General features: G+C 40.7%; 1 protein-coding gene across 1 annotated transcript in view; it reads left to right on the forward strand.

The window, feature by feature from the left end:
• Window positions 1-5305: 5305 nt before the first annotated feature.
• Window positions 5306-15109, forward strand: part of MMP20 (matrix metallopeptidase 20) — a 37328-nt gene continuing 27524 nt past the window's right edge. Inside the window, exons 1-2 of the mRNA XM_059710966.1 lie at window positions 5306-5431; window positions 12340-12587. Of these exons, the coding sequence (XP_059566949.1) occupies window positions 5306-5431; window positions 12340-12587 (374 nt within the window). The remainder of the gene's footprint in view (window positions 5432-12339; window positions 12588-15109) is intronic.

A 15109-nucleotide genomic window follows, 5' to 3' on the forward strand; every position in this document is an offset into this window, starting at 1 on the left:
TTCAATAAGCAATGACACCTTAGAAGAAAATGTCATATATTCATTTTCATTGATTCATCACAATATTTCTGGGAACACATCATGGTGAAAACAATTATGAAGGCTCTCATTTATGAACTGAACTGAGCATTAAGCAAACCATTAGCCATTTTAATCTTCTCAACAGCCTTCTGAGATAGATTATCTCATAAAATACCAGGAGATAATACCCTATGTTACAAAGCAGGAGATAGTTTAAGAATCTTCACAGATTGTGGTGGTCTTTTACTGGGTTTGGCTTTTTGGTACCTCATTGTTGTTTTGATTTGCATCTCTCGGATGATTAGTGACGCTGAGCATGTTTTCATATGTCTCTCGGCCTTCTGTATGTCCTCTTTCGAAAAGTGTCTATTTAGGTCCTTTGCCCCTTTTTTTATTGGATCATTTATCTTCCTTTTGTTAAGTTGTATGAGTTCCCTGTAAATGTTGGAGATTAAACCCTTATCTGAAATATCATTGGCAAATATGTTCTCCCATGCAGTGGGCTTTCTTGTTGTTTTGTTGATGGTTTCTTTTGCTGTGCAGAAGCTTTTTATTTTGATGTAGTCCCATTTGTTTATTTTCTCCCTAGTCTTCATTGCCCTAGGAGCTGTGTCCGTAAAGATATTGCTACGACATATGTCTGCTATTTTGCTGCCTATGGAGTCTTGTAGGATTTTTATGGTTTCCCATCTTACATTTAAGTCCTTTGCCATTTTGAGTTTATTTTTGTGTACGGTGTAAGTTGGTGGTCTAGTTTCATTTTTTTGCATGTATCTGACCAATTTTCCCAATACCATTTATTGAAGAGAATATCTTGACTCCATTGTATGCTCTTGCCTCCTTTGTCAAATACTAATTGAGCATAATGGCTTGGGTGGATTTCTGGGTTCTCTGTTCCATTCCATTGGTCTATATGTCTGTTCTTGTGCCAGTACCAGGCAGTTTTGAGAACCATGGCTTGGTAATATAGCTTGATATCTGGTTTGGTTTTTAAAATTTTTCTTTGGCTGCCCAGCACTAACTTCCTCTCAATGGGAATGTCTCCCACAGAGGAAATTGGTGGTGTCTATGCAAAGTATCTAGTATGGAGGCCAGATTCAGAGGTCCTTCCTGCCTCTGGACATCCAGGTGAAGGTACATAACCCAGACCCAACAGACTCTCCCACTGAAGACTCTGAAAGCTGAGGGAGTGAAACTAGGATAGTTAGAAACAAGAGCCTAGTCTCAATACCTGGACTGTCCAGCTGTAATACTTTCCAGTGGTAAGAGGTGAGGGCCCTAGCAATAGATGACTCCTTGGCTTTGGTTTCCACTGACCTCAGTCCTTCTGCTTTTCCAGCCTGCTGCTCCAGTCTTCCTGACAATTCTCTGAGCTACCTAATCTTTCACATATATTATCCAGAACTGAATTTCATAGCTTGAAACTTAAGAACACTGACTGGTAACACATATAGAGAATGGCCAAGTCAGTGTTTGATTCTAAGTCTGTCTAAATACAAAGCCTGGGCTCTTTGCACAAAAGTAAGGCAAATAGGCAGTCAGTTAATTTTTCAATAATTATTCCTCAATCCATCAGACAGATAGCAGGTACCATCTCAGAAACCTAAATGTGAAAGATTTACTAGAACTGCTATGGCATTGAATTCAGCTAGGATCTAGCAAGAAGTTCTCTGCAATAAGCTTGATTCTAAGAAGTCTGCAGGATCCCCAAAATGTCATCCCTGCTCAAAGCCTACCAACTTCCTGTTTCATGTATGTTATTTTTATCATCCAATTTTTCTACAGATACTATGCTTTCTGACATTCTCTGTGACCTGGTCTCTCATTTCATGTCCTTGTCGTCATTGACTTGCTTTGATATGATCTTTTTAAGTTGGAATGATTTGGATTTAAATTTGATACAAGGATAATAGAAAGAAAGCAGACTTTGTTCCCCTGTGAAGAGAAAAATAGCAAGAAAAGGAAACACCTAGTGAGAAATTACCAGCTGGGGTTTGTCATTCTTTTTGGAAAGAATAAGGATGCTGCCTAGCACTGGCCTGGAGCTAAAATTTATTTACACTAACTTTTAAGTGATTTATGAACATAAATTGCTATTTCTCTTCAGTTTTTGCATTTAAAAATTAAAGTATCATACTTAGGGATATTGAGATTGATTATATTCATACATGAGAAGGGTGGGTAGTGGGACCTACTAAAAATATCTATATCACACCTTTTAGGCAGTTATTTACCTCAATCTGCTTTCAAAAGTGGAAGTTGGCAAAACTCTTTAGAATTCTAGAGGTGAGGATGTCTTCTCTCTATTGGCCCCAGAGTTTCTTATTGTCATTTCTTCCACTCAAATGCTCCCCTCTCTGTCTGCTTTTGTACCGGGGTCATTACCATGAGTTGGAACATGGTTTGGGGAGAAAACAAGGAAACACAATGACCAAGTGGAGAAATTTTCAAGTATTCAGTCCTTGTTCTTCAATTTGGCAGCTGCTATGAAGGTACAGTTAGCACTGCAGAGCTCAGGAAAGTATATAAATGCAAATTTTGAAAGATTATTGTAATATTTTTTTCCTTTCCTTAGACCAAAAGGTGACCATGAGGGTTTGTACATTCATTCATTCATTCATTCATTTATAAAACAAGCTTGATTGTGACTTTTGTATCATTTAGTTTTCAAGAAGCTTACAAGTCAGTGAGTAGAATGAATTTACTAGATCTCTGGTTTTCTTTCTTTTTTCTTCTGAGAATCATGTGTTACGTGTCTCAGAGTATGTGGCAGCGATGATGTTCACATGTGCAACAAACTCTTGTTGAGTACCTGGGATTATTCACTGGACCCCATACATTAGCTATAACTCCACTATTTTCTTTTTCACATGGAAAGTATATCAGGATGAGAAAGAGAGAGAGAGAGAGAGAGAGAGAGAGAGAGAGAGAGAGAGAGAGAGAGAGAGGGAGATCACTATGGGAATAACCTTGAATCTAATAAAAATGTGAAGGCGATTCATATACTTTTGTTAGTGATGAAAAGTGGCACCAGCTGTTAACCTTGGTTCAGCAACTTCAGTTCTCTAGTTCTTGCTAAGAAATAATTCAGAGAAAGTTTATTTAGAAAGTCACAGAGGTAGAAGAAGTGAGCTGTAGAAGAAATGGACTTAGGAAACAAGTTACAGGAAAAGAAGGGCCCTTCAGATCTTAAGGAAGAGAGAGAGAGCTCTGGGAAAAGAAAGGGGTGGGAAGGTCAGGGTGTGTTCCATAGAGAGAGCCTCACTCTGGGTCCTCCATCCTAATGGCTTTTATCTGGAGGACTGAGAAGAGAATCCCAATGGAACATAAATCGGCTTTCCTGGTGTGCCCCTTCATGGTATCCATTGATTGGTCAGCACCAGGAAGCCATTAGTCAATACCGCTGGTCCTAATATGAGCCATGGTATCACTCCATCTGATTTTGCTGCTTCTCTGGGCCCGGAGCTGAAACACAACTGAAGCCTAGACGTCTTCTTCCAGGGGTTAATGCTCAAGGGCGTGGTAGTGCAAGGGCTTATTGTTTTGGCCCATTGCTAAGCAACTGGGCTCTCCACCCCGGTGACCCTCTGCACCTGGCCCATTTTTCCTGCTCTGCCCCTGCCTATCTAACTCCCTAGCTCCCTACTACACTTTCATGGCTTGATAAGTATTAGTAATAAATTATTGGCAATGAACTTCACAAATGACTTTCAAATACCAGGTATATCACCACAGAAAATGCATGGGTAAGGGCAGAATTGAATACTTTCTGTGACTGGAATGTTCTTGGCACTTTTTATAAATTTTTTTTTCATTTCATCCCGGGCCCCGCAATTTGTTATTTACTCAACAAATCCAGTGGCTTTCCAACTTTAGCATCCATCAGAATTACCTGGAAGGCTTGTTAAAACATAGACTGCTGGGACCAGTTCCCAGAGTTTCTGATTCAGTAAGTCTGCCTGGGGGCTGAGAATTTTCATTTCCAACAAGTTCCCAGAAGACAGTGAGGCTGCTGGTCCAGGAATCACACTTTGAGAATCATTGACGAAGTCATCCATTCAAAAACGTTTATTAAAAACCTACCTGGTGCCTGGCGCCAAAGTGAAAAAGAGAAACTAGACATTATTTTATACGAGCTAATGTCCACTGAGCACTCTGCTATGAGCTTTGTTATGACAGGATTTACTCCTTTATGATAATTCTACAAAGTAGATATTGTTTCCCCTATTTGACAGAGGAGAATACCACAACTGTAACCTGCTCAAAGTCATATGGACAGGTTTCTGAACTAGGATTTGAACACCTGTCTATTGCATGCCAAGTGGTGCCAGCAGACACCATGTAATATGCTATGCTACCCCTGTAACACTGAAGAGCTTACATACAGTATTATAGTCAGTGTTTTGCAAGTTGTTGTCTTTTTATAAAATGATGTTCAGAGAGGTTAAATTACTTGTCCAAAGTTATTCAGCTAGGAAGTATCTTAAAATGTAATGTCAGTTTGTCTGATACCAAAGTGCTTTTCCCACCATAAACACCATTTCTCCTTGATTTATCTCTAGGTCAAGATCAATCTTAGTCAGAGCCAGAAAAAAAAAATGAGCCTTAGTTAATTAGAGCGAGCAGAGAATGGATAGTTCAGTCTAATGTCTTGGTTAACTAAGTCATCTCTCTTGTGTTCACTTTCTTTCTAATAGTTATTAGTTCACCTTCCACCCGAAGTCAGCACAGTTTAAAGTAACGTTTCCCTCATGATTCAGGACCATCATACCCCACAACCATCCTTAAGAACAGCATTTGTTACTGACACATATCAAAGTGGGTGCAGAAGACACAGACAATTGGATTGAATGTGTACGGAGCCCAGAATTCCTGCGGACAAATTAAACTATAACCTAATCACTTACCTTCCCTGGAACCAGAATGGAAACAGGCCCCCAACCTGAGACTAATGAAATGACTCCGTTTAGTTGGGTTCTAGTTAATCAAGTTTATCCCAATCTGTGTAAGGAGCTGACAGAATTCAGTAAAAGTGACCGCTTATCTCCTTTTGTGACTTGGCAAATTGCAAAGAATGAAGCTTTCCCTGACTCCTGTGTACTGCTGTGTTACCCAGTCATCAGGGAGAGAAATGAGCTGTATAATTACCTTTTGAGACATGAATCATCCTTGCTCTGAGGGTCCAGACCTGTTTGACTCTATAAAAGCAGCTCAAGGTCGAAGTGCAAATGTGCACTGTCTGCCGTCCCCGAGGCTGATATAATTACCAAGCTACCTGGAGGAGATGAAGGTGCTGCCTGCATCTGGCCTCGCTCTCCTCCTCATCACGGCTTTGAACTTTTCCTCTGCAGCCCCCTCCCTATTTGCAGCCACCCCCAGGACCTCAAGGAACAACTACCACCTCGCACAGGTTTGTGAATCTTTGCAGAATTCCCTCTTCCTTTTCCCACCCCAGGAAACTAAGAGTATAACGAGAAAATAAGGGGGAAATCTGTCATTGTTTTAAAATCTATAATAATAAAAACATACTATGCTAATTAGACCGGACGGCTGAACAGCAGAACGACAGTCCGGACAACCTTCCGGACGAAGCCGGGGCTACGAGGGCCAAGCCCCTTGCACGAATTTTGTGCATCAGGCCTCTAGTCTTCTTATAAGTCCATTGAAAGCCACTAGATTCCATCTGCTGTGAAACTAAGACTGGCTGGTGCATGTTAGGTGTACGTTTGTATGACTAAATAAATAATTGAATAATTATCTACCTAGTTATCTTGCTTCTTACAGAATTTGAGGTGGTTTGCAAAAATATATGCCATACAAAAAGACCAAAGAAGTATTTGAGAAATAATGTATGAGGAAAATAAAGGCAGCAATTGAGGTGTACAGTTGGCATATAGTAACTAGGCTTCCTGGCAGTCCGCCTGTACTCAGGGAAAACTTGGTCAACATCTAAGTGAACCAAGTTTTTCCTGGGTACCTACCTGCTTCTCATTTGACAGTCTTTCCTCTCTAAAGCATTTTCCCATTTGCTTTCATTTTCTGTATCTCTCCTTTTAAAATCTCTCCCAAATGACTGTTGGGAGGGATCTGATACAAATAATTCCTATTGGAATTTTTGCAAAGACTACGTGTGACTCAAAGTGATTCAATGTACAGGGGTGGACAAAAGTAGGCCGACAGTGGTTTGTGTAGAAAAAGACATCCAATACAATAGCTTTATTAACTCAAAAGAATGTCACAAGGCAACTGTAGACCTACTTTCGCCCACCCCTGTATATATTCTTCTAAGTGTTTTTGTTGTTGTTCTTTTGCATTTAATAGGAAGGTGGCAATCTTTAACCTAAAAAAACAAGTCTCATATGACGGAACTTCCAACAGTAATGAAAGGTGTGTGGATGAGATGTTTTTGCACCAGGGCCTCTCTTTTAAGAGTCTAAGTGACAGCACATCTGTGATTCCCAAGCCTGCCCCCGGGTGCTTTCCTGCCTGCCAGGCCACCCCTGGGTGCTGCCTGCGGAGCTGCCCTGCAGCGCTGATTTTCACTACATGTACCTCATCTTGTTCCTACTGACTGTTCACACCACTCCTCCATTCTGTCTGGTCAGGCCCCCTGCCAACCAGCCATTAAACATTTTGAATATCAATCGGTCCCGCCCACAAATAATACAGTGAATGCCAAGGACAGGCCTGTTGAGTTAAACTTCCTTTGATTCGAGTCCACTTTTAGAGGAATTCAATCCAAAATAACATAGCTCAAATACTGGCGTCTATTTTAAATTGCATTTCATCGGCGCCACCTAGTTTGGGTCCCTTCTCTCCAAATGTGGTTTTGCCTCGCCCACCTCATGCCGCTCTGATTCGGACACAGCGGAGCCTTCGTGACCCCAGAAGGAGGAGCACACTGAGGCCTGACTGAGCTGAGGTGGATGGAGACCGTGATGCTAGTACAGGTTCCGACAAACGATGGTCGTCGGAGATGCCGGCCGCATCTATTCACTTACCTGTCGTCTATTACTCTTTCGTTCCACAATGGAGCGTGGCAAAACCAAAAATATTAACTTTCAGTCCTTTACAGAAAAAAAAAGTTAGTTGACCTAAAAATTAGCAGTTTGCACCCGAAGAAGACTAGAACCTTTGGGAAAAGCCATCCTTGCAGGAGCATTTGGAAAAGTTAGGTGGCCTGGAAATATTGGGGATTTTTAGTGATCCCTTACTTCTTTTTCTCCAAAATAAGCCAGCCTCGGTCTGTTTTCCTAATGATGTGCCCTCAGAATGACTTTTGACTAAGGAGCAAGAAAACCTGTCAACACCTTGCCACCTGGCAAACAACACCTTCCCCTGCCTGCCAAATCCCCAGTCATCAGCTCCGAACAAAAACAGGTATCACTCTTTCATTCTTAGAATAATCTGGGCAAACCTCTAATGTGGGTCCCAGTGACTAAAACAAAAATTAGTGTCCCACCCTCTGGTTTACAGAATCATATAACAACTCTGACAGCCTTAAAATACAACAAATAAGACAGCACGAAAGTCGACAGTTTAAGTTCATTCATTCAACATGATTTATTGACTGCTGACTGTGTGCTAGGTGCCAGGGCCAGTTCTAAGTTTTGGATAAACGTCAATGAACAAAACAAGTAATGTCCCTGGGCTGACGGTGCTTACTTGGGGATGATAGAGGGCATGGGAAGGTGCTGGGGGGAGATAAACATGTAGTCAATTGACAAATGTCCAAGATTATTTCAGAAAGTGATGTGATGTTGGAAAAAAATTAACCAGGTTGACAGAGAGTGCCTGGGACAGTGGGGCGCATTTTCACCTGGGTAATCCAGGAAGGCTTCTCCGAGGAAGTGGCATTCGCGATGACCCTGCACTACATGAAAGAGCCAGTCCCATGAAGATCCAGGGGCAGAGCAGTCCAGGCAGAGGAAATAGACAGTGCAGCATCTTGGGGGGTGAAGGAGCATCAGGCTAGTTTGGCAAGAGCTGAGAGACCACAGGAAGAAGTCATTGGCTGAGTCCCAGAGACAGGCAAGGCCAGTGGATCACCTGGGGCCTGGGAGCCGGCGTCAGGATAAACAGCTCCCACACTGCTCTCTTCCTCCCATTTGATCACTCACTTGGAGAGAACAAGGGGTTTCTTGTGCCTGGAAACACAGACAGGCAACATTTCCAAATACCATCTGCTGCTTCTCAAACCCACAAACACAGAAATCTACAGCTGAAAAGATGAACAGGGTTTTAGTTGATGTATTAAATGTCCACTTAAACCCTTTCAATTCTGATTTGCTGATGAACAGAAAGGCTTCAAAAATGAAGGATGATGAAATGCTTACTTTGTCTTAATCCAGGGTTTTATTCTTTTTTGTTTGTTTTTTTAAAAATTAGTGATATCAATACAACATTTAAGGCAGGTTGTTAAATTGTCCTTAAAAATAATATAAATTTTTATTATCACATTATTATGGAATCATTAAAAAAAATAAAAACTTCCCAAATATAAATTGTTAAATTTGGGTGTCTTTACTACCATTTTACTCTCTGTGCACAGACATATTTTTAAATGTTATTATATTTGGTTCCTATCTTTCTCAGTAATTATTATGTCACAAGAAAATATTTATTTTTATACTATTGTCATGAACATTATTTTGAAGAGTTATACATATTCCAGAATACAGGGGTGAGCAAAAGTAGGTTTACAGTTGTGCGTACACAAAACACAGAGTTAATAATAATCATTGTAATAATCATAATGCATGTCTTTTTCCATATGAATAACTGTGAACCTACTTTTGCTTACTCCTGTATAAGTGAGTTTTAATTTAATAATTTCTTTTGTTGGACACATAAATTAATTCCATATAAATAATGTTTCTATGAACATCTTTGTACATCAGCCTAATCTAAAGGATTACTTTCTCAGGATAGATTTCCAGAAGTGGAATTAATGAGTAAAATACTATATATATATATATATATATATATATATATATATATATATATATATATATATTAATTAGAGGCCCAGTGCACAAAATTCATGCAAGGGGCTTAGCCCTCATGGCCCTGCGGCCCTGCCCTCCACCCGCTGGTTGTTCAGGAAGGTCATTCTGCCATTCGGTCTAATTAACATATTAGCTCTTTACTATATAGGATATACTAGTATACATTTTAAAATATTTTGATACATTTAAAAGCATTTTCAGCCCTGGCCGGAATGACTCAGTGATTAAAACATCGGAGGATCTCTGGTTCAATTCCCAGTCCAGGACACTTACCTGGGTTGTGGGTTCAATCCCGGACCCAGGTCAGGGCACATGCAGGAGGCAACCAATTGATGTGTCTCTCCCACATTGATGTTTCTCCTTCTCTCTCTCTCTCTCTCCTCCTTTCCATTTTCTCTAGAAATCAATAGAAAAAGTATCCTTCCATTTCAGGTGAGGATTAAAAAAATATATATTTTAAAAAGCACTTTTCACAATGAGGGTCTCATTGGATCCTCACACTGCTGTGGTCAGTAGGACAGATACCAACCCTATTTTATAGATGAGAAAGCTGAAATCAAAAGAATTTAAAGGAATTTCTGAAAACCTAGGGAATATTCTATTAGGATTTATCACGCAGCATCAAAAGTTCTCAACTCCCTTTCTGTGACTTAGCCAAAGTAGAAAGAAATGTTGAAGAAACCGTATCTTGAATTTCACCTTGTGTTGAAGCATACTTAACTCTGAGTTTTAAACTCTTAATTCTCAGGAAGGACACTAGGAAAATGCAGTGAAATAGAATTAGGGGGAGACCTGGGCCGCTGGTTTGCTGGGACAGACTCTCTGGGACTCCATTGTTTTTATTTCTCAAACATTGAAAGAGAAGTGGAGAGGGAACCACCTGAACCCTTAACCCTGTGATTTAACAGTAGGGGGTGGGAAGGGAGGAGGGTGAATGGGACACGTCTGATATGTGCTGAGATCTTTGACCCAGGGTCAGATGTTGAGCCAACAGTGCATGAGTGTTAGATTTAACACAAACACAATTCTAAGTGCACATCTATTTGCCTAATTGAATATTTTGACCCTGAAAATTATGCTAAAACCTTATCAGTAATTTTGGCAAGAAAGTTCTGGAATTATTTAGGCTCTCAGAACATTGGATAATTCTTCAAAGAAGAACAGTACCTAGCCATACAGGCCTACCTTGAGAAACAAGGAAAATCCCAAATAAACAATCTAACTTTACACCTAAAGGAATTAGAAAAAGAAGAACAAACAAAACTTAAAGTCAACAGAAGGATGGAACTAATTAAAGTCTGAGCAGGAATAGAAATTTAAAAAAGAAACAGTAGAAAAGATAAATGAAATCAAAAGCTGGTTCTTTGAAAAGATAAACAAAATTGGCAAACCCTCAGCCAAACTTACCAATACAAAAAAAGAGAGCCCAAATAAATAAAATCATAAATGAAAGAGAAATAACAACAGACACCGCAGAAATACAAGGAATCATTAAAGAACACTACAAACAATTATTTGCCAACAAATTTGACAATCTAAAAAAAATGGATAAATTTCTAGAAGCATACAACCTTCCAAGACTGAACCAGGAAAACATAAAATATCTAAACAGACTGATACTAGAAGTGAAATTGAAGCAGTAATCAAACTCCCAGCAAATGAAAGTCCAGGACCAGATGGCTTCAAAAGGTGAATTCTACCAAACATTTAAAGAAGAATTAATACCTATCCTTCTCAAACTATTTCAAAACATCGAAGAGGAAAGAATGCTTCCAACTCATTCTACAAAGCCAGCATTACCCTGGAGGTACGTTACCCGAGGACTAGTGTTACTGCACATGAATATATAATACTATATCTAACAAATCCCCTATTGTTAAACATTAAGATTGCTGCCAATGGTTTATTATTTACATATATAAATATGTATGTATAACATGCAAATTAAAACATACATAATTTATGTAGAATATAAGTAAGTGTATAGTTCATGGAATATCTAAATAAATGCTACTTATATGCAATAAAATACCTTATATATAATGTATAAATATAAAATTTTATATATAATAAAAATGTATATATAAATCTTTAGCTGTTCCTTGTTTATTTTCCTGAAATAAGTTGGATCAACAGCAGGTTCTGATTCTGCATTTGTGACTCTGCCTCACTCACTTCACCTAAGCAGTCATAGAAAAGTATTTTGAATGATATATGAGAGGCTTAAGCTTTATGTGCAAATGAAAGCTTTATAATGTACTAGAGGCCCGGTGCATGAAATTCCTGCACTTGGGGGGGCGTCCCTCAGGCCGGCCTGTGCCCTCTCTCAGTCCAGGACCCCACGGGGGATGTCAGCCTGCTGACTTGGGCCTGATCGCCTCCTAAGCCAGCAGACAGACATCCCTCTGCCTGTCCAGGGCTCTCACAGTCTGGAATTCCTCACTCCTTACTGCCCGCCTGCAGCAGAGGCAGGAGAGGCTCCCACCACTGCCACTGTGCTCACCGACCATGAGCCCGGCTTCTGGCTGAGTGGCACTCCCTCTGTGGGAGCACACTGACCACCAGGGGGAAACTCCTGCATTGAGCATCTGCCCCCTGGTGGTCAGTGTGTGTCATAGCAACCAGTTGTTCTGCTGCTGGTAGTTCTATAGTTAGGTTGATTTGCATATTAGGGTTTTATTATATAGGATGATTACTTTTACTTGTCTCAAGGGACAAAGAGCCTGTCCCAGGAAACCTGCCCCACAGAAACAAGTTCAACCCCATACACTGAGCACACCTGAACTGATTAAAAGCCTCAGCAGGAAAATGGATTGAACCTCTGCCTTTGCATAAGGTGAGAGGCTGGAGCACAAAGCCTCTGAGAGTTAAAAACATTGGTGTCTAAGGAAAATATGATACCAATAACTGCTCACCAGAGGACTAGGAGAGTTTGTTTCATAAATTGGGTACAGGTGTCAAGGACAAATAAATGATTCACGGGGGGGAAATGTTCTTTTTCCTTCCATTATTTTTCTCTCTTACAATACCTATTCATTGTAGGGAAACTATAAAATGCAGGTGAGCAAAAAAATAATAATAAATAAATGAACTAACTAACTAAAATTCCCATTACCAAAATATAATTGTTGTTAGTAATTTGGCACACTGTATTTCTTTCTAAGCTTTACCTATGCAAATATATCTAAATTTTTTCAAAAATGGAAATATACTCTGCGCACTATTTTTCATATATCCAGAAAGTATTTCCTGAGCATGAGTACTCCCCAAGTCTGTGCTGTCGGTGTGTCAGCCCACCTCTCCCTTTCAGGCATATCTTGACAAGTTCTACACAAAGAAAGGAGGGCACCAGGCTGGTGAGATGGTTGTACGAGGAAGCAATTCCATAGTAAAGAAGATTAAGGAGCTGCAAGCATTCTTTGGCCTTCAAGTCACGGGGAAGTTAGACCGGTCCACAATGGACGTGATCAAGAGGCCTCGCTGCGGCGTCCCTGATGTGGCCAACTACCGCCTCTTCCCAGGTGAACCCAAGTGGAAAAAAAATACCTTGACATACAGGTAATGAGATCTGAGTCTTTCCAAATTCAGACAGAAACACCTCTCTCTCTTTCCTTCTTTTCTTTCAAAAAAAGCTTCCTTCTGTTCTGTATAAATATCATGGCTCATCACAACCACAAGAAAGATTGTTCAGGCTCAATCGTAAGACAATGACAATGGAAAATTCACTAGAAAATATGATTTCAGGATTGCTGTAATTGCTGGCCATCTTAGGTATTACAATTTTACCAGTTAGAGACAACACATTTATCTTTAAAGAAAAAGAATCTAGCCTAGGGTGAATAAGCTGACAGTATCCACCAGTGTTCTTAAAACAACCTGTTCAATCAAAAGGATATGATAAAACTCCCCTATCGGTAAATTCATTGTTTTCATGAATTGAAAAAGTCATTTATTGATGACTTATTAAGTACCTATCATAGGCATTCAATTTTGGAAATAAATTTGTCCTTTGTGGGCCCTTAGCCCCAGGTTCCCCCTCCCCACCTCCACATTCACTCCCACCCTCTGGCCTCCTTCTGCCCGGAGCAAGGATTCTGTGTAGTTCGAGGGGACATGCCCAACCAGAACCTACATCTTCCCTGTGCCCTAGGTCATCACATGGCAATTCCATCCCAGCAGCCTGGGGTCAGCGCAGGCTTCCCTCACAGGCCCGCTGGAGGGATCACGCGTGGTGCCCACCCCCCCGCCTGAGGGTGGGGTGGGAAGCAGGCAGTCTGCCAGTGGACTTATGGGCCTCTTACATGCCAGACAGAGGCGGCATGGAAAGAGGGCAGCTCCTGTTTCTATCTTTGCCAAAGACCTCGCAAATGTAGAGGTTTTCCAGGTAGAAAAGCAGGCCAAGCAAATAGCCGCAGGGAGTGGAATGGCCTGGTGTTGGGCCGGCAGGGCAGTGGGCAGGGCGTGCGGGGGAGTTGAGGGCGCAGGAAGAGCAATGAGGTTAAGTGAGGTGGAGCGGGCGGAGGGCGCTAGAACAGGAGGCTACGCAGTTTGGACTTCAATCCAGGGCACCGGAGAGCCAGACCAGGGTCAGGATCAGATTTCGTTGTCTGGAGGAGCACGTCTGGTCGATATCTGGGCCTGGAGAAAGGCTGGGCTGTTAAAACTGTGGCAGCGGTGGTGCCTGGAGCTGGCTACTGACAGCTCACAACAGCCAATCCTGACATTTTCTGCAGTGTTGCAGCCAGTTGTTACGTTTCCAAGAATTTTGTGAGCTGGTTGCTAAACAGAGCCATTATTAAAAACCAAGCTATATAATCTTACAATTAAATAAATTATGTTAAAAACAGAGGTAATCAAACCATTGTTTTTTAATTATTATACTGTACTACATTTACCTATGTTCATGAAGTCATTGACATCTATTCTGTTTGTATGGGGAAATGATGTGCCACTGCTCAATTCTTCCCAACTTTGTATTCCATGGTGACAAGTTGGTAACTAGAAATTAGCCATAGTGAGAGTGTTTAGAATATGAAAATCTGCAAACCCTACAAATCAAGGTTTCTCTTCAGAGAGCCAGTTGTTAAACTGTGATCAAAATGAGGGCCCAAACCAAGGCCACTAACTAGCTGCTATGAGCTTCTGAGTCCATAAGGTGGAGCTCTGAACACAATTATTAGTCATTGGCTTCAGCTTAAGAATCACAAAAAGCAAAGCATTTGTTCCCCTTATGGGAAACAATTGATAAGCAGATGAACATAGTGATTATGAGATGATTAGGATAAGACAGGAAACAATTATATAAACCCATGGAATCTTTTCCTTCATTTTCTTAAACTTATAGAATTTTAGTCTGTGAATTGCCCAGCAAAACAAGGGGCATAGATCAGGATAATTTGGGACTTGGAGAGGTGTAATATTCTTGTGATAAGTTGGGCACTCCCAAAATAGCCTCAACACTCTCACTGCCCATCCACGCCTGCTCCTGAATAAGTCCCTACCCCATCACGGAAGGCCTAGTACTCTGTCTACATAGCTACTGGATTCCAGAGGATTTTAAAAGACAAAATATATCACAGTGCTTGTGTGCATAAGCTTTGAAGTCAGAACTGGGATCAAATCCTGATGAATCATAGATTATTATAATTAACCCTTAAGGTGTTGTGAAAATTTTATGGCGAGTGTTTAAAAAAAGTGCTTAGAACAGTGTAATAGTATGTGTTCAAAGAATATTAGCTATTATCACTATTGCTTATCAATCTCTAGACCTGGGGCCAGGACTTTTCTTGTTCTCTCCTGGTGCTCTTCCTTTCTCTGTCTCTGCCTTCTCCAGCCCAGCACACAGTTGGCTCAAAGATGTGGCCGACTTGTCCATACTGTAAGGGAAGTTCAAGTGCTAACTACACAGAATTGTGATAAACCACTGATTTTTGTTATATAGGGGTCTTGGCATATTTTAAAAGCATGAAATGGTCCCTTTAAGGATTACCTCTGATGGTTTCAGGTTGAGATTTTACCATTTGCATCAGAATAACCTATAGGACACTTGCAAAAATGCAGATTTCTGGATTACACCTATA

This window comes from Myotis daubentonii, chromosome 9, assembly GCF_963259705.1.
Source record: "Myotis daubentonii chromosome 9, mMyoDau2.1, whole genome shotgun sequence".
Taxonomy (NCBI): Eukaryota; Metazoa; Chordata; class Mammalia; order Chiroptera; family Vespertilionidae; genus Myotis; species Myotis daubentonii.